This window comes from Triticum urartu, chromosome 6A, assembly GCF_056163025.1.
Source record: "Triticum urartu cultivar PI428250 chromosome 6A, HENAU_Tu73, whole genome shotgun sequence".
NCBI classification, from domain to species: Eukaryota; Viridiplantae; Streptophyta; class Magnoliopsida; order Poales; family Poaceae; genus Triticum; species Triticum urartu.
The window spans coordinates 40,807,298-40,828,325 of NC_141878.1; the positions used below are offsets into that span (position 1 = coordinate 40,807,298).

The following is a 21,028-nucleotide window of genomic DNA, read 5'->3' on the forward strand; positions in this document are numbered from 1 at the left end:
GTATATGCTCACTAACAGAACTGTTCTCCTCCATCTTGCAGCTATAGAACTTATTGGAGACTTCATATCTCTCAATCCGGGCATTTTCTTGAAATATTAACTTCAACTCCTGGAACATCTCATATGCTCCATGACGTTCAAAACGTCGTTGAAGTCCCGATTCTAAGCCGTAAAGCATGGCACACTGAACTATCGAGTAGTCATCAGCTTTGCTCTGCCAGACGTTCATATCATCTGGTGTTGCTCCAGCAGCAGGCCTGGCACCCAGCGGTGCTTCCAGGACGTAATTCTTCTTTGCAGCAATGAGGATAATCCTCAAGTTACGGACCCAGTCCGTGTAATTGCTACCATCATCTTTCAACTTTGCTTTCTCAAGGAACACATTAAAATTCAACGGAACAGCAGCACGGGCCATCTATCTACAATCAAACATACATAAGCAAGATACTATCAGGTACTAAGTTCATGATAAATTTAAGTTCAATTAATCAAATTACTTAAAGAACTCCCACTTAGATAGACATCCCTCTAATCCTCTAAGTGATCACGTGATCCAAATCAACTAAACCATGTCCGATCATCACGTGAGATGGAGTAGTTTCATTGGTGAACATCACTATGTTGATCATATATACTATATGATTCACGCTCGACCTTTCGGTCTCCGTGTTCCGAGGCCATATCTGCATATGCTTGGCTCGTCAAGTATAACCTGAGTATTCCGCGTGTGCAACTGTTTTGCACCCGTTGTATCTGAACGTAGAGCCTATCACACCCGATCATCACGTGGTGTCTCAGCACGAAGAACTTTCGCAACGGTGCATACTCAGGGAGAACACTTCTTGATAATTTAGTGAGAGATCATCTTATAATGCTACCGTCAATCAAAGCAAGATAAGATGCATAAAAGATAAACATCACATGCAATCAATATAAGTGATATGATATGGCCATCATCATCTTGTGCCTGTGATCTCCATCTCCGAAGCACCGTCATGATCACCATCGTCACCGGCGCGACACCTTGATCTCCATCGTAGCATCGTTGTCGTCACGCCAATCTTATGCTTCCACGACTATCGCTACCGCTTAGTGATAAAGTAAAGCATTACAGCGCGATTGCATTGCATACAATAAAGCGAAAACCATATGGCTCCTGCCAGTTGCCGATAACTCGGTTACAAAACATGATCATCTCATACAATAAAATTCAGCATCATGTCTTGACCATATCACATCACAACATGCCCTGCAAAAACAAGTTAGACGTCCTCTACTTTGTTGTTGCAAGTTTTACGTGGCTGCTACGGGCTTAAGCAAGAACCAATCTTACCTACGCATCAAAACCACAACGATAGTTTGTCAAGTTGGTGCTGTTTTAACCTTCGCAAGGACCGGGCGTAGCCACACTCGGTTCAACTAAAGTTGGAGAAACTGTCACCCGCAAGCCACCTATGTGCAAAGCACGTCGGGAGAACCGGTCTCGCGTAAGCGTACGCGTAATGTCGGTCCGGGTCGCTTCATCCAACAATACCGCCGAACCAAAGTATGACATGCTGGTAAGCAGTATGACTTATATCGCCCACAACTCACTTGTGTTCTACTCGTGCATATAACATCAACACATAAAACCTAGGCTCGGATGCCACTGTTGGGTTACGTAGTAATTTCAAAAAATTTCCTACGCACACGCAAGATCATGGTGATGCATAGCAACGAGAGCGGAGAATGTGATCTACGTACCCTTGTAGATCGACAACGGAAGCGTTTGGTTGATGTAGTCGTACGTCTCCACGGCCCGACCGATCAAGCACCGAAACTACGGCACCTCCGAGTTTTAGCACACGTTCAGTTCGATGACGATCCCCGGACTCCGATCCAGCAAAGTGTCGGGGAAGAGTTCCGTCAGCACGACGGCGTGGTGACGATCTTGATGTACTACTGTCGCAGGGTTTCGCCTAAGCACCGCTACAATATTATCGAGGACTATGGTGGCAGGGGGCGCCGCACACGGCTAAGAATATGATCACGTGGATGAACTTGTGTTCCTCTGGGGTGCCCCTGCCTCTGTATATAAAGGATCAAGGGGGGGTGCGGGCGGCCTAGGGGGGGTGCGGGCGGCCTGGATGCCCATATTGGCTCCTACATATTCTACGAAGATCTTTATCGGTCAGACCGCATAACAACATACGTTGTTCCCTTTGTCATCGGTATGTTACTTGCCCGAGATTCGATCGTCGGTATCCAATACCTAGTTCAATCTCGTTACCGGCAAGTCTCTTTACTCGTTCCGTAATACATCATCTCGCAACTAACTCATTAGTTGCATTGCTTGCAAGGCTTAAGTGATGTGCATTACCGAGAGGGCCCAGAGATACCTCTCCGACGATAGGAGTGACAAATCCTAATCCGAAATACGTCAACCCAACATGTACCTTTGGTGACACCTGTAGAGCACCTTTATAATCACCCAGTTACGTTGTGACGTTTGGTAGCACACAAAGTGTTCCTCCGGCACACGGGAGTTACATAATCTCATAGTCATAGGAACATGTATAAGTCATGAAGAAAGCAATAGCAACATACTAAACGATCGGGTGCTAAGCTAATGGAATGGGTCATGTCAATCAGATCATTCAACCAATGATGTGATCCCGTTTAATCAAATGACAACTCTTTGTCCATGGTTAGGAAACATAACCATCTTTGATTAACGAGCTAGTCAAGTAGAGGCATACTAGTGATACTCTGTTTGTCTATGTATTCACACATGTATTATGTTTTCGGTTAATACAATTCTAGCATGAATAATAAACTTTTATCATGATATAAGGAAATAAATAATAACTTTATTATTGCCTCTAGGGCATATTTCCTTCACCTTCTCCCAGAAAGACCCGATCAGACTCGGAATCCCGGTTACAAGACATTTCGACAATGGTAAAACAAGACCAGCAAAGCCACCCGAATGTGCCAACAAATCCCGATAGGAGCTGCACATATCTCGTTCTCAGGGCACACCGGATGAGTAGTCCGTACAACTAAAACCAACCCTCAAGTTTCCCCGAGGTGGCGTTGCAAGGGGCTCTAGTTTGGACCAACACTTAGAGGAGCACTGGCCCGGGGGGGGGGGGGTTAAAATAAAGATGACCCTCGAGCTCCGGAAACCCGAGGGAAAAAGGCTTAGGTGGCAAATGGTAAAACCAAGGCTGGGCCTTGCTAGAGGAGTTTTATTCAAGGCGAACTGTCATGGGGTTCCCATTATAACCCAACCGCGTAAGGAACGCAAAATCAAGGAACATAACACCGGTATGACGGAAACTAGGGCGGCAAGAGTGGAACAAAACACCAGGCATAAGGCCGAGCCTTCCACCCTTTACCAAGTATATAGATGCATTAATTAAATAAGAGATATTGTGATATCCCAACAATAACCATGTTCCAACAAGGAACAAATTTCATCTTCACCTGCAACTAGCAACGCTATAAGAGGGGCTGTGCAAAGCGGTAACATAGCCAATCAATGGTTTGCTAGGAAAGGTGGGTTAGAGGCTTGACATGGCAATATGGGAGGCATGATATAGCAAGTGGTAGGTATCATAACATAGCAAAAGAGCGAACAACTAGCAAGCAAAGATAGAAGTGATTTCGAGGGTATGGTCATCTTGCCTGAAATCCCGCAAGGAAGAAGAAGGAGTCCATGAAGAAGACAAATGGACGTAGTCGCACGGATCCTCAGAAACGCAACGTTATCGGAACTAACCCGAAGAAGCAACACCGGAAAGAAGAAAACAACATAGTAAACAATCATCACATAATCATGGCATGATGCACAATCAAGTATGATGCATGTCTGATTTAATGAGGCATGGCAAGTGCACAAACAATACTACAAGTTAAGTGGAGCTCAATATGCAACGAGTTGCATATTGACGGAACACCACATCCTTATTTGGTTCACTCTCGGTTAGGTACTCAACAATATTAAATGTTGTTAAACATGGAAAGAGGTGAAACATGAGTAGAAGACGTAGTTAGGCATTTTAAATGAGGCCGGAAACAACAATAAAAACAATTCCGGTAAATCCCCATATGCATTTAGCAATTTGGTGCAACAACAAATTTAAACATTTAAAGGTTATTATCATGATGGGGATGACGTTTGCAAGTTTTATGCAATTTTTATTAAAAGTTGACATGAGCGTGATGAGAGCATTTGTCACCGTGGTAGAAAGAAAGAGGTGCCACGGCGACGAAACGGAAATGATGCCGCGGCAACATTCCCATGACTCGGTAGCTCACGGGGATATCGGTGCCAAAGGAAGTGGGTGTGAGTGTGTCATGCAAGAAGATGGGGTGCTCCTGGTTGCCGGGTTCCCACGGGTGGACGTCATGGCAACGAGAAGGAACATGCAAGCGACAATTTCAGACACGGTGCAAACGTGGGGTTCATCTCATACAAAACATGCATTCGTTCTCGGACGGTCGTTCTCGACGGTTATACCTTCAAGGCGTGACTTTTCGGAATGGATCAAGTTCGTAGCGGAAGTAGGCGTTCTCGCCACATTCGTAATGGTAGTAGTTGGTTCACGTCGATGGTGGTGGTACATAGCAATCGTGGACGAACTTGGAGGGTCATCGGTAGTCATTCACGGGTCTTCGGCGATGGTTGTGGTACGCGTTCTGTAGAAGTTCGGCGGCAGTAGTGGTACATAGTGTCGAAGAGGAACTTGGCAAAATCGAATCCCTTCAGAGTTGTCGTGGTACTTGGGGTCTTCGGACTTGTCGGTCTCGTTCTTGCGACGGTAGTGGTACAGGGTCCGTAGATGTTCGGGCTGTCTTGTTCTTGGCGGAAGATAACACACGGCGACGGTGAGGTACGTGTCGGCGGTAGTCTAACTTGGCGGGCGTCGTGTTGTCGTACACTTCGCGGGCTTGAGCAGGGCCTTGGTCAACGCGGCAGGTTTTTGGCCATGGCTCGATGTGGCTTGTGTTGGTGGTCCTCTCCTCTGCGAGGTGATGGATCGAAGGCGTCGGGAAGGGGAACTCCGGCGCAGAACGCAGTGAGGCAGGGGGTTGGGGGCGCGTCTTGTCCTCCTGCTCGAAGCAGAGGATGCAGGGGAAGGAGGGCGGGGAAGCTTGACAGGTCCAGGCGAGGTCGCCGGCAGCAGAGACGCGACGAGGTGTAGTGGCGGGAGCTTCGAGCTCGGCCGTCTGCGACCATGGAGGACGGCGGCGCGGAGGCGTGTAGAGTAGAGGGAGGAGACTCGGTCAGGCGCGACGGCAGGCTTGGGCTCGCCGGCCGATGGGGCGCCATAGCAAGGGAAGCGGAGCAGCGGAACGGAGGGGAGGGCGCTGCAAGTGAGGCGGGCCTCCATGGGGGACCTCCTGTCCAAGGCGCCGCAGCGGGAGCTTTGGCTTGGGTGGTCGGGGACGAGCTGCAGGAGAGGAAGGAGGGAGGCGACGTCGTGCGTGAGGGAGGGGAACGAGGCCGGCGCTGGTCATGCGAGAGAGAGAGAGAGATGGGATCGAGGGAGAGATGGCGCTAATAGAGGAGGGGATCGAGCTGGAGGCTCTTGTGGTGCAAGAGAGCGAAGGTGAGGGAGAAAGCGAGGGTTCGGTCGGGCCTAGTGGTCGCTAGGGTTAGAGCCTGTGCGGGCTGGGCCGCGGGGAAAGGATAGGAGGGGGTCAGCTGGCCTTGGTGCGGGTGGCATAGGTGGGCCGGCGCGAGAGTGGGCCTAGGGAGGCCCAGTTGGGCTCTCTGCTCTCTCTCTCTCTCTCTCTCTTTAGCAGAGAAAAAAAGAGAGAGTTAAAAGAATTAGAAGAAGAGGTCATGATCAAGAATAACAATGGTGGGACATATTTGTAAGGCTTTATAGAATACTTCCAACCCAACAAAAATGGTTCCAACAAAATAGGGGCAGTTAAATCCAAGATTATTAAACTTGCACCAAAGAAGTTTGAATGGAGTCTAAACTTTAGGTGTGTCCAAAAATGTTAAGAATTTAGGAGGAGCCTCGATAAAAGAGATGAGAATTATTGGCAAGGTTTGAAGGTCAAACTCGAAGAGGAATAGACATGGGAAAATATTTTGCACGTGTGTTATGGTTAATTCCAAAAGAATGGAATATTTATTATAGCTCCCTAATAATATTGGGAGGATATATGTTATAAAGAGAAAATCACCATGTGCATTTCCCTCGATTTAAATGGATCAAAGATCCATACAATTTATTTATAAAAGTTATAAGATTAATGAAATGATGGCATGATGACATGATGCGATGCAAGAGGTGACATGATGAAATGCAACACGCAAGCAAATGACATGGCAATGACAACGAACAACTGGGAGACACCTGGTGCAACGGTCTCGGGGCGTCACAACACTCCACCACTACAAGGGGATCTCGTCCCGAGATCTAGGATGGCACCGGAGAGAAAGCGGAAGAGGAAGAGGTAAAACAAAGTTGCTTCTTGACAAGAGAGTGAAACCAAAGAACCTTAGAGGTTGAAAAATTTAAAGAAGAAAACAACAAAGATGAACAAATTTGAAAACACTCCGTTAGAAAAGGGGAACAAGGAATACTACGGAAACCTTGTAGGTTGAAAGACATACGAAAAGGGCTGCAATGGAAAAGAAGTACATGCAAGCACTCCGGTTGAAAGGAGATGTACAAAGAACGATAAAGAACAATTACGACAACACTCCGTTTAGAAATGGAAGGTAAAGAATATGAGCTTGGCAAAATGGAAGCACTTGGATGAGACTCCGGTTAGAAGAGGAATGATAGACATAACACTTCGGTTAAACAAGATAGAGAAGGAATAAGAATGATATAAATTGGAAAGCACTCCGACTGTAAATGGACGGAATTGAACATGAACTTGACAAGATGAGAGGATACTTGACGAAATCAACAACACACTGCCTCCGGAACTATTGAAAGAATGGCACAAGGGGGTAAGAAGGTTTCAGACAACACTCCGATTGAGAAGGAAGGCAAAACTTGATAGAATGTGAAGAACTTGAAAAGAGGGCACGACACTCCGGTTGAATGGATAAGCAAAGGCAAGAACATGATATTTACAAAAAAGGTGATGGGTCGAAGAGTGCAACATCACAATGCCTCCGGAAGAAATGAAAGAATAGAATGGAATGAACAGAGGAGAAAACAAGATCTTGAGAGAGCACGCTTACATCACATGCTAGAACGGAGTTGTTGGATTATCAACAATGAAAAGAGTAAGCTTGTTGTGGGCTTATGGAAGACATCTCAAAATTATGAGGTGAAATTCTGCCACTAACGGAAACAATGGATTTGGATTGATATGAACAAGAAGACGAGAAACTATTTCACCGGGAGGATAAATGAAGAACTTGGGTCATTTATAAGCATCATAAATAGTAACAATCCTTAGGGAAAGCTTTAGGTGAAATATAACCCAAGATAACTCCAAAGAAGAGACTGATGGGTTGCAAGGATCTCATAAACGAATTGAAAAATGATGGGTTTAAAATATGTCATTCCGGACAACTTATCACCCATGAAGCATGAAGGAAAACTGTCAATAATGACATAACACCATCTCAACAGATAAGATAGAACGAATTGCATTTCGGAATGCAAGATGAAGAATGCTTGCAATATAGCTTGATGGATCATAGCTTCGAGATATATCTTGAAGAACAATTGAAGAGTGAAAAGAATCCTTGACGAACCACCATGTAGAAACTCCGTGAAGAACTCCGGAAATAAGGAATGATCAAAAGGAAGTGAAGGATGAAAGAGTAAGATTGAGGCCTCGCAATGATTGAATGAAGCTTTGCGACGAGATAAAGTGGAAACTTGGAACTCCGGAAAAGAAAGATGAACAAAAGAAATCAAGAATTTTGATGAACCTCCGGAATAAGGAATAGAATTTACTCGATGAAACAAGAATAAGAATTACATTATGCCCATCCTTCACCAATTAAATTGATGACAAGCAATGGATTTGGCATACTACTTATTTTCGTAGAAAGGATTAAGATAGATATTGCGCAAACTTGGGAAGGTCTTCAACAAACCACCGGTAGGATTAGGAAAGAACGAATAAATTGATATAATAACCAAGGAAGAGAACTCTTGAACGAACCACCGTAAGAATTGAAAATGAACGAAGAAAAGATAAGGAAACACCGGGAAGAATTAGCAAATGAATGAAGATGCTTGGAGGAATTTAGGTACAAGTGAAACGAAGAGATCAGGAGCTGATTAGACAATACTTGAATGAAGCACCGGTAAGATTTGGAGAATAAGAGCTGAAAGCTGGAATGAATAATTCTGAGATGATGGGATCTGGAGAATCAAACTGCAAAGACTCCTGAATTGCTCCGGATGGATTAAAAGAATTCTTACAATGGAAAACAATTATGAGAGGATGGCACAAGCTAGAACCACGAATCTCTGAGAGAACAGATTAAATATGGAGGAAATCTCTTCTTCGATCTTCAAATGTTGAGAATGACGACAAGAAACACCATCATGAATTGTTGAGGCACTCCGGAATGAAGAATGGAGAAGGTTGAACCCACGACGAAAAGAATTTGAAAAATCTTGGAGAAAAGGCATTTGACTGATGATAATTCATTCTTACGTCAAACTTTGAAATGAATTTGAGAATAACTCCAGAAAGAATAGAAGAGTCAGGTAAGATCCTGGGAAAAAACCTGTGGGTTAGGGCCCATTCAAAAGATACACCGTTGAAATTATTTGAAGATAGATTACGCCGGTTGAATTAAATGAGTTGAATGAGATTACAACCTCGAAAGAATTTGAGCGAATTGACAATGGAAACTTGAATCTTCTGAGATATCCTCAGCACTCCGGACAAATGAATAGCTTAAGGTGAATAATTAATTGGTGCACCGGAATGAGAAAGCATTTGAAACAAGGAAAGGAATGTGATCAACACCGAAAGCTTGAATTGAAACCACCGGAGAAGAAAAAGAACAAAAAAAGAATGATGAACTTGAAGCTCCATTAGAATCTTCATGAGAATCACCGGATAAGAACATCGACCGAAAAGAATGGAGAGACTTCCCATCAATAAATGGATACTCGATTAAGTGATCTGAGTCCTTGAAGAAAAAGGGTGAGAGGGCGGGAAAACAAAGACAACTTGGGACAGATGAAAACAAACACCGTTGACGAAAACTGAGATTGGATCTTGCAAATGTTGAAATGATCGGATCCACTTGACGAGAAACACGCCGGTTGAAAAAAAAATTGACATGACCAACTCGATGATCGAAAAGGATTAGCACTCCCATAGAAATATGAGAACACCGCTTAGGAAAGGTATGGATTCAACATTTGACTTCGAAGCAACTCGAATACCACAACTCAAAACAAAACAAAGGATTGGCTTGCAAAATAAACCGGAACAAACATATGATAGATCCCATATCGTATCATGTGTATGTTGAAAAGATATTCTAGGAGCTACTTGAATTCCCACTTATAAACTTCCGAAACTTTCTGGTTATGCAATCAGGTGTTGGGGATATAGGGGAAGCATAATATCTCACCCAAAACTAACAAATCCTACATCCACCTGTATCCATCCTTCAACACATAACCAAGAAACCTTCGGAAATCATTTACCTCAACCTTCGAAAAGCATCCGTTATACGAGTTATGGAAATACTCTTGAACTCCCGCCCCAGTACTGGGTGGCGTCGAGGTTATCTCACCAACAACTGCATAAAAGAGATTTTCGATGTCGGCGAAACTCAGGTATTCAAGAACTGCAACGATAAAATTGTGACAACAACACCTCGGAGTTCAACTCCCCGGGACACTGCCACAACCCCTAAATGTCAGGAGGCACCCAGAACAATGTTCTCGTCACAAAACCATTAGAACGATTCCAAGATACCCGCGTGATCCTAATTTTTTTTGTGAAATTCTAGGAGAGAAGAGTCAAAACTCTACATCAGGAGGCCTCACCAGAGCGATGAAGGGACTGGGGAGTAAAAAGAATCCTACTCTCCGATATATATAATCCTATAAGACTCAAAACATTTTTCTAGACTCAACAACGCCAACGATTCGATCAAGCAGGGGGCTCCTAACTCGGGGAAGGCTCTGATACCAATTTGTAACACCCACGATGTGGCTATATCTCCCACGTGTCGGAGCATGACTTAGAGGTATAACCGCATAGTAGGCATGTCGCAAGAGGGGTAATCTTTACACATCCCATGTACTGAATAAGAAAGGGATAAAGAGTTGGCTTACAATCGCCACTTCACACAATACATAAATATAGCATTACATCATCCAGAATACAATCAAGGTCCGACGATGAAACCAAAATAAAAGAAGACCACCCCTAATGCTTAGATCCCCGATCGCCCCGACTGGGCTCCACTACTGATCAACTGGAAAACGAAACAACACAACGAGCACGATCTTCATCAAGCTCCCACTCGAGCTGGGTTGCGTCACCTGCACTAGTATCACCGGCACCTGAAACTGTTTGGAAGTAACTGTGAACCACGAGGACTCAGCAATCTCACACCCTCGCGATCAAGACTATTTAATCTTAAAGGGTAGGAAAAGGGGTAGTGAGGTGGAGCTGCAGCAAGCACTAGCATATATGGTGGCTAACTTACGCAAATGAGAGCGAGAAGAGAAGCAAAGCACGGTCGTGAACTAAAGTGATCAAGAAGTGATCCTGAAACTACTTACGTTCAAGCATGACACAAGAACCGTGTTCTCTTCCCGGACTCCGCCGAAAAGAGACCATCACGGCTACACACGCGGTTGATGCATTTTAATTAAATTAAGTATCAGATTTTCTACAACCGGATATTAACAAATTCCCATCTGCCCATAACCGCGGGCACGGCTTTCGAAAGTTCAAAACCCTGCAGGGGTGTCCCAACTTAGCCCATCACAAGCTCTCACGGTCAACGAAGGATATTCCTTCTCCCAGGAAGACCCGATCAGACTCGGAATGCCGGTTACAAGACATTTCGACAATGGTAAAACAAGACCAGCAAAGCCACCCGAATGTGCCGACAAATCCCGATAGGACCTGCACATATCTTGTTCTCAGGGCACACCGGATGAGCAGTCCGTACAACTAAAACCAACCCTCAAGTTTCCCCGAGGTGGCGCTGCAAGGGGCTCTAGTTTGGACCAACACTCAGAGGAGCACTGGCCCGGGGGGGGGGGTTAAAATAAAGATGACCCTCGAGCTCCGGAAACCCGAGGGAAAAAGCTTAGGTGGCAAATGGTAAAACCAAGGCTGGGCCTTGCTAGAGGAGTTTTATTCAAGGCGAACTGTCATGGGGTTCCCATTATAACCCAACCGCGTAAGGAACGCAAAATCAAGGAACATAACACCGGTATGACGGAAACTAGGGCGGCAAGAGTGGAACAAAACACCAGGCATAAGGCCGAGCCTTCCACCCTTTACCAAGTATATAGATGCATTAATTAAATAAGAGATATTGTGATATCCCAACAATAACCATGTTCCAACAAGGAACAAACTTCATCTTCACCTGCAACTAGCAACGCTATAAGAGGGGCTGAGCAAAGCAGTAACATAGCCAATCAACGGTTTGCTAGGAAAGTTGGGTTAGAGGCTTGACATGGCAATATGGGAGGCATGATATAGCAAGTGGTAGGTATCACAGCATAGCAAAAGAGCGAACAACTAGCAAGCAAAGATAGAAGTGATTTCGAGGGTATGGTCATCTTGCCTGAAATCCCGCAAGGAAGAAGAACGAGTCCATAAAGAAGACAAACGGACGTAGTCGCACGGATCCTCACAAACGCGACGTTATCGGAACTAACCGGAAGAAGCAACACCGGAAAGAAGCAAACAACATAGTAAACAACCATCACATAATCATGGCATGATGCACAATCAAGTATGATGCATGTCCGGTTTAATGAGGCATGGCATGGCAAAGTGCACAAACAATACTACAAGTTAAGTGGAGCTCAATATGCAACGAGTTGCATATTGACGGAACACCACATCCTTATTTGGTTCACTCTCGGTTAGGTACTCAACAATATTAAATGTTGTTAAACATGCCAAGAGGTGAAACATGAGTAGAAAACATAGTTAGGCATTTTAAATGAGGCCGGAAACAACAACAACAACAACAATTCCGGTAAATCCCCATATGCATTTAGCAATTTGGTGCAACAACAAATTTAAACATTTAAAGGTTATTATCATGATGCGGATGAAGTTTGCAAGTTTTATGCAATTTTTATTAAAAGTTGACATGAGCGTGATGAGAGCATTTGTCATCGTGGTAGAAAGAAAGAGGTGCCACGGCGACGAAACGGAAATGATGCCGCGGCAACATTCCCATGATCCGGTAGCTCACGGGGATATTGGTGCCAAAGGAAGTGGGTGTGAGTGTGTCATGCAAAAAGATGGGGTGCTCCCGGTTGCCGGGTTCCCACGGGTGGACGGCATGGCAACGAGGAGGAACATGCAAGCGACAATTTCAGACACGATGCAAACGTGGGGTTCATCTCATACAAAACATGCATTCGTTCTCGGACGGTTATACCTTCGAGGCGTGACTTTTCGGAACGGATCAAGTTCGTAGCGGAAGTAGGCGTTCTCGCCACGTTCGTAATGGTAGTAGTTGGTTCACGTCGATGGTGGTGGTACATAGGAATCGTGGATGAACTTGGAGGGTCATCGGTAGTAGTTCACGGGTCTTCGGCGATGGTTGTGGTACGCGTTCTGTAGAAGTTCGGCGGCAGTAGTGGTACACAGTGTCGAAGAGGAACTTGGCGAAATCGAATCCCTTCAGAGTTGTCGTGGTACTTGGGGTCTTCGGACTTGTCGGTCTCGTTCTTGCGACGGTAGTGGTACAGGGTCCGTAGATGTTCGGGCTGTCTTGTTCTTGGCGGAAGATAACACACGGCGACGGTGAGGTACGTGTCGGCGGTAGTCTAACTTGGCGGGCGTCGTGTTGTCGTACACTTCACGGGCTTGAGCAGGGCCTTGGTCAACGCGGCAGGTTTTTGGCCGTGGCTCGATGTGGTTTGTGTTGCTGGTCCTCTCCTCTACGAGGTGATGGATCGAAGGCGTCGGGAAGGGGAACTCCGGCGCAGAACGCAGTGAGGCAGGGGGTTGGGGGCGCGTCTCGTCCTCCTGCTCGAAGCAGAGGATGCAGGGGAAGCAGGGCGGCGAAGCTTGACTGGTCCAGGCAAGGTCGTCGGCAGCAGAGACGCGACGAGGTGCAGTGGCGGGAGCTTCGAGCTCGGTCGTCTGCGACCATGGAGGACGGCGGCGTGGAGGCGGGATAGAGTAGAGGGAGGAGACTCGGTTAGGCGCGACGGCAGGCTTGGGCTCGCCGGCCGATGGGGCGCCATGGCAAGGGAGGCGGAGCAGCGGAACAGAGGAGAGGGCGCTGAAAGTGAGGCGGACCTCCATGTGGGACCTCCTGTCCAAGGCGCCGCAGCGGGAGCTTCGGCCTGGGTGGTCGGGGACGAGCTGCAGGAGAGGAAGGAGGGAGGCAACGATGTGCGTGAGGGAGGGGAACGAGGCCGGCGCTGGTCATGTGAGAGAGAGAGAGAGAGATATGGGATCGAGGGAGAGATGGCGCTGAGGGAGGAGGGGATCGAGCTAGAGGCTCTGGCGGCGCAAGAGAGCGAAGGTGAGGGAGAGAGCGAGGGTTCGGTCGGGCCTGGTGGTCGCTAGGGTTAGAGCCGGTGCGGGCTGGGCCGTGGGGAAAGGATAGGAGGGGGTCAGCTGGCCTCGGTGCGGGTGGCCTAGGTGGGCCGGCGCGAGAGTGGGCCTAGGGAGGCCCAGTTGGGCTCTCTGTTCTCGCTCTCTTTAGCTGAGAAAACAAAAAGAGAGAGTTAAAATAATTAGAAGAAGAGGCCATGATCAAGAATAACAATGGTGGGACATATTTGTACGTCTTTATAAAATAATTCCAACCCAACAAAAATGGTTCCAACAAAATAGGGGCAGTTAAATCCAAGATTATTAAACTTGCACCGAAGAAGTTTGAATGGAGTCTAAACTTTAGGTGTGTCCAAAAATGTTAAGAATTTAGGAGGAGCCTCGATAAAAGAGATGAGAATTATTGGCAAGGTTTGAAGATCAAACTCGAAGAGGAATAGACATGGGAAAATATTTTGCACGTGTGTTATGGTTAATTCCAAAAGAATGGAATATTTATTATAGCTCCCTAATAATATTGGGAGGATATATGTTATAAAGAGAAAATCACCATGTGCATTTCCCTCGATTTAAATGGATCGAAAATCCATACAATTTATTTATAAAAGTTATAAGATTAATGAAATGATGGCATGATGACATGATGCGATGCAAGAGGTGACATGATGAAATGCAACACGCAAGCAAATGACATGGCAACGACAGCGGACAACTGGGAGACACCTGGCGCAACGGTCTCGGGGCGTCACAAAGCCCCCCCCCCCCCCCCCCCCCTCCGCACATGATGGATGGACTGTGTGCGATAACGAAAATAAAACCGTGTGTCTAGAAAATATGTGCACTAGACTATCGCGCACCACCGAGAAATGAAAATTGTGTGTAATATTGTCCATACACTTTTGATGAACGAACCGTTTGCAAAGTGGTCAGTTATCCCATAGTTTCAAAAAGAAAATTGTGTGCACGTGAGGGCACACAGTTTCACAAAGACAATTGTCTGTGATGACTTGAACCATAACTTATGGGAAAACCGTGTGCGGTTCACGGACGGTTCATATTGACCCCTCGTGCGAGATATGTTTTCCATCACATATACTTTTCCTTATGACTGTGTGTGATAGCATTACCTTTTCCACACATGTCTAATGTCCTAACTGTTTGCCATACCATAAACTAGATAAGATGGGCCTTTGTAAGGCTGCCCGTAATGGGAGGAGTATCATAGGTAGTATCATGTATGCCAACTAAGCAATTTTGATGAGGTGGCATAGAATTAAATGAAAAAAGAGAGGCTTGAGTATCATATCATGATACCGTATCATATTAAATGATGTGCTACTTTGTATCATGCATGGCAATAAATGTAGTCATCTATGATACCAACATATGATATTATGCATTAGGGATGTAGTATCATAGACTAGTATCATATGCATGATACTAGTATATGATACTCCCCATTATAACCAGCCTAATGGCGCTGTCGCTAGTAGCAGTCCGCAAGGCTCGTCCCTCGATGCTAGTAATGGGAGACACCCATTTCCGCGGGTTTTTTTCACTCTGCTCCCACCAAACACGGATTTCCTGTCCCTCTTCACGAGCAATGGTACACACACGGGCTATGATTTACTAGGATTCACGGAGCGTCCTAGTTGTAATCTTTTGATTGGATAAGTTGGAATTTTTTGATTGGATAGAGATGAGGGTGATGGGCTCACCCCACTGAAAATAGAGGGGCATCCTAGTTGGAATCTTTTGATTGGATAAATTAGAATCTTTTGATTGGATAGAGATAAAGGTGAGGGACTCACCCAAAATCAGTGGAGGCAGAGGGATTAGTTTGAGAAAAGCCCGTGACAGGCCTGTAAAACCCCGTGTGTTTAGGATTATCGCCACAATATACGGCCAACTTATTGCTTATACATGCATGGGTGGATCGTCGACGATGAATGGCGTGTACTCTCAATTATATATAGCTCAACATTTCATCTCAAGCAAACAATCAATCACTACGGTAAATACTAATGATACACTGGCAGGCCAGGGATCAAATGTAAGGTGCATAAACATTATTATTGCACAACATCACAATCAATGGCGGACCCAGGAATGAGCCAAGGCCCAGGCAAACTGGGCCAAGGCCCAGGCAGCTTTGTTGACTGTAGCAAATTAGTGTAGCTACAGTACACAGATATATGAAGAACATGGGCCTCACGCCCCTTCTGCCTGGGGCCTAAATCCGCCCATGATCACAATTCAGCATGGCTCATCATGCTAGCATAATGCTACAAGAAATGCAGATAACACCAGTGTAAACCTAGCCATCTGTCAGGCCGGGCCGGGCCAACCAAAGCCTGACGCAAAAATCTCAGGCCCAAGCCCGACCGATCGTCGGGCCTAAAAACTGGGCCCGAGCCTGGCCCATCACGCTAAAAGCCCGCCAGGCCTCGGGCCACAGGTCGGGCCTCTTCCGTAAACGGCGAAAATGACGGGCCCGGGCTCGGCCATCAGGCTCAAAATCTAGGCCCAGGGCCGGCCTGTGGAAAAAGTTGGGTCGGGCTGCCCATAGCCAGGACTACACCAGTGACCGGGGACAACACATCAGCTTGAGATGACACGGCAGCTGTAGTACTCGAGGACGCTCAGGATCCGGGAGCTTATATAACTCACTCATCAATTATTTTCACGCTTGTCCCTGTGAACCTCGTCCAGGATCACAACAAGACTTGCGATGAACACGTAGTCGACGTGGGGGGAACACGGTCACACTGAACGTGTCACACAAAACGGGCAGAAACTTCCATCGTTTGATCATGCGTCGCAACTAAAACTGCCAGCAAAATGCGCTTCTTTGCCATCTGCGCCGGATACCATTACCAATAATTTTTTATCTGCACATTTGCACTCATAAGCACTATCTTAGCAACATCCCTTCATGTGAGTTTGATTGTAAACTACTCTGAAAACTATAATAAAATCAAGACATATATGCTAAGTTTGCTAAGAAAAACAAACTACAATGAAAATGTATGAAAATTAAAATTAATTTTATCATATATATCCTTTGATTTAGGTTGTCCAAAAGTATAAGTTGCAGGCGCTTTGCAAGATTTATCTGACATATATGCTAAGTTTGCTAAGACATACAAACTACAATAAAAATGTATGAAAATTAAAATTAATTTTATCATATATATCCTTTGATTTAGGTTGTCCAAAAGTATAAGTTGCAGGCGCTTTGCAAGATTTATCTGACATATATGCTAAGTTTGCTAAGACATACAAACTACAATAAAAATGTATGAAAATTAAAATTAATTTTATCATATATATCCTTTGATTTAGGTTGTCCAAAAGTATAAGTTGCAGGCGCTTTGCAAGATTTATCTGACATATATGCTAAGTTTGCTAAGACATACAAACTACAATAAAAATGTATGAAAATTAAAATTAATTTTATCATATATATCCTTTGATTTAGGTTGTCCAAAAGTATAAGTTGCAGGCGCTTTGCAAGATTTATCTGACATATATGCTAAGTTTGCTAAGACATACAAACTACAATAAAAATGTATGAAAATTAAAATTAATTTTATCATATATATCCTTTGATTTAGGTTGTCCAAAAGTATAAGTTGCAGGCGCTTTGCAAGATTTATCTGACATATATGCTAAGTTTGCTAAGACATACAAACTACAATAAAAATGTATGAAAATTAAAATTAATTTTATCATATATATCCTTTGATTTAGGTTGTCCAAAAGTATAAGTTGCAGGCGCTTTGCAAGATTTATCTGACATATATGCTAAGTTTGCTAAGACATACAAACTACAATAAAAATGTATGAAAATTAAAATTAATTTTATCATATATATCCTTTGATTTAGGTTGTCCAAAAGTATAAGTTGCAGGCGCTTTGCAAGATTTATCTGACATATATGCTAAGTTTGCTAAGACATACAAACTACAATAAAAATGTATGAAAATTAAAATTAATTTTATCATATATATCCTTTGATTTAGGTTGTCCAAAAGTATAAGTTGCAGGCGCTTTGCAAGATTTATCTGACATATATGCTAAGTTTGCTAAGACATACAAACTACAATAAAAATGTATGAAAATTAAAATTAATTTTATCATATATATCCTTTGATTTAGGTTGTCCAAAAGTATAAGTTGCAGGCGCTTTGCAAGATTTATCTTTAACCAAGAAATGAGCTTTGATTTTTTTTTTAAATACAGACATGATTGTATTCTGATTTAGCACTCAGTGTCTATAGTTATAGTTAGAAACCAATATTTAGTCATACCACCTCCAGTTTAATTAGGACTATTTGATTTCCCTTTTGCACTCTTGTAGTTTGTAGTAGTGTGCTGCCCATTAAAAAAAGTGATATTTTCGCCGGTTGTGGCTTTTTATTTGTTATTTGTGCACTTCACACCGGCTTTTTATTTGTTATTTGTGTACTTCAGTACTGGTGCTTGGTAAACTTTAATAATATATGCTTGTCTGCATCATAATGATGTAGAGGCAGGAAGTGATCCTCCTTTTCTAGAAAGAAGTGACAATATGAAACAAACCTATTGGATACTTCTTAGTTTAAATCGCTCGATACCTTACTTTGCATAACATAATTTACTTTTTGTTCCTTGGTTGTAACACTAAACATGTGCAGCATTTCATCTCAAGCAAACAAACAATCAATCACTGCGGTAAATACAAATGATACACTAGCAGGCCAGGGATCAAATGTAAGGTGCATAAACATTATTCCACAACATCACAATTCAGCATGGTTCACCATGCTCGCACCACATCAAATGCAGATAGCACCAGTGACCAGTGACAACACATCAACTTGAGATGACACCACAGTAGTAGAACTCCAGGAACGCTCAGGATCCAGGAGTGTATATAACTCACTCATCAATCTTCGCGCTTGTCCCTGTGAACCTCATCCAGGATCACAACAAGGCTCGCGATGAACACGTAGTCGACGTGCGGGAACACGGTCACACTGAACGTGTCCCTCCCCAGCAGCACATTTGAAACAGTCAGCTTACGGCTCATCTGCAGCGACAGATGTAATCGGTTACATACATATGTTTGCTAGATAAAAAAAGTTGTGAAACTTCACAGCATGATCAGAAAAGCACTTACTTGAGCTACCATGGTGTTGGAGTCGCCAAGGTAGAAGACGCAGGACCTGTCGAAGTAGCTGCCCTTGATCTTGAAGTCGCAGACCTGCTGCGCGGTGTTCCCGGCCAAGAAGACATCCATCTCCGTCTTGAGTTGGATCAGCGAAGTTGTCTTCACGCTGAAGAGCAGGTCGCCTGAGCTGGTGCTGTCCCCTCTGAACACCTCCCATCTGTGGTGCATACTGAACACCTGATCAAGTGAAACTGTTATTATGCCACCACAATTATCAACTACGGCGCTTCAGCTACAGCAGGCACGTAATAATCCCTAAACGCACTGAACTTGGATGTTTTGTTAACAGTGTTACTTGTTTGAGTTTCAGTTATTATGAACAGTTGAAAGGGTGTGATGGCAGCAATCTCCAGCTCCGGTTGGCGGTTGAAATTAGTCGAGTTCAAATTTGAAGCGTGTTTCACGGATCTGATCTGTAATTGTGTTGTTTAAAATTAAGCCACAAAATTCAGATGGCACTAATTGTTTATCTATGTGTATAATAGGTCGCCAAGAAAGTTTTTTTGCCACGAGAAACTTTTCCAGATTAATTTCTTGGACAAGAACAAAAAAAACTTTGATCAAACATTCTGGTGTTCACAACTGGAATCTGCAGCGTTATCGCAAACGGCAGAAGCATTAGAAGCACTGGAATCATTCGGAATCCCCATCCTGCTCTGCTTGTCGCAACAAAACAGAAAGAAAGAAATACTCATGTTGGACTAGTTCAAAACTCCTCATCATGCATCAAGTTCAAGTTGAACGGTTGCTAAGAATACTGGCAGTTTGGAATTAGTCAACTTCATTTATACACGTCATTTTCCTGTGCTACTTTCTTGTGATGATTTTGCAATAATTTGGACTGTGACTTGTGAGCATGATGTAGAGGTCAGCAGATATATCTCCTCCACTGGAAGAATCAAGACTATTCCTCCCGGCTAAATAAATAAATAATAATAATAATTTGGGTTGTGACTTGTGCGCGTGATGTAGAGGTTAGAAGATTATTCCTCCCCCAGCTCAACTCGAAAAATCAAGACTATTCCTTCCCCCAGCTCAAAAAATAAATAAAAATGAATAGCAACACTATTCCAATTTGCGACGACTCAGTTCACCCTTGTCTACGGGTCAACGATCTTACTCTGCAAAGAACTTGGAGACATGTCTACGGATCAAGAAAATTTCAGCGGTGCCAGGCCAGGGGAGGGAGATGGACGGAAAGGGACCTTTTCTTGCATGGTGAGGAGGGGCATCCCGGCGCCGTCGAGGATGGTGCGGCGGCTCCGGATGCTGAAGATGGCGCCCTTGACCTTGAGCACGACGGCGCCGTTGGCGTCGGTGATGGCGAAGTCGCCGTCGGAGAGGCTGAGGGCCTTCTTGGTGACCGTCAGCGGCACCACGTAGGGCGCGCAGAACTGGTGCCCCACCACCGGCAGCGGCGCCGGCGGGGCTCCGCCGGCCATCGCCATCGATCCGGTGGCTCAGGTGCCGCTTCCGTGCGGTTCTTGGTGGCGCCTCTGAGCTCCTGGGAGACGGTGGGCGGCAGTCTGGGCAGGGCGGGGCGGGGCAGGTGGTGTCTGCTTGCTCGCTCGGCGATGGATTCGGTGCGCGTGCTTGGCGTGTTTTGTCGAATGGGACAGGGAAGGGAAGGGAGGTGAGTGGGAAACAGGGGACGGTGGAGCTTCTGTGATCCTAAGCAAGTCAAGTCAAACTTTTGGAAGTTATTTAAACGAATCTACTTAAAAATATTACTACTTCATACAAATATAAGATAAAACTTATACTCCCCTCAACAAAGCTTAGTAATCCCCCCAAAAAGCCATTATGTGTCGTTCTCAACTCAACAACAATGGTGAGAAAGACAAGGTAGAGTGACAAGCAGGGGTTGGACTCTCTCAACCCTCATCATAAACTTATTCGCGGAGGAGAGACCATACAACATGAATCGATGGAGAAGAATAAAGAAAATGCGAATGATCTGATTGTGCAGGAGAATAATGATAACAAAAAATGGGGGAGTGGGTTCCAGGGGAGATATTCCGCCCCCACCGCCTGCATATGCTTCGCCTAGGGAGCCGAAGAAGCAAAAGAAAAGGTAGCTCACGATCTACA

The 21,028-nt window shown here is 44.7% G+C and overlaps 1 protein-coding gene across 1 annotated transcript; it reads right to left on the reverse strand.

Moving 5' to 3' along the window:
* Positions 1-18,410: 18,410 nt before the first annotated feature.
* Positions 18,411-20,572, reverse strand: LOC125514519 (protein LURP-one-related 15). The gene is made up of 3 exons (XM_048679857.2): positions 20,143-20,572; positions 18,887-19,114; positions 18,411-18,796 (listed from the first exon to the last, which is right to left on the reverse strand). Exons 1-3 carry the CDS (start codon positions 20,383-20,385, stop codon positions 18,653-18,655), a joined length of 615 nt encoding a protein of 204 aa, XP_048535814.2. The 5' UTR covers positions 20,386-20,572; the 3' UTR covers positions 18,411-18,652.
* Positions 20,573-21,028: the final 456 nt, after the last annotated feature.

Excerpts from the sequence above, each read along its gene's own strand:
- LOC125514519 (XM_048679857.2), bottom strand. The coding sequence starts at position 20,385 with ATGGCGATGGCCGGCGGAGCCCCGCCGGCGCCGCTGCCGGTGGTGGGG. Across the intron at positions 19,115-20,142 it reads TCCTCACCATGCAAGAAAAG|GTGTTCAGTATGCACCACAG; the intron begins GTCCCTTTCCGT and ends TCACTTGATCAG. Across the intron at positions 18,797-18,886 it reads CCAACACCATGGTAGCTCAA|ATGAGCCGTAAGCTGACTGT; the intron begins GTAAGTGCTTTT and ends CTGTCGCTGCAG.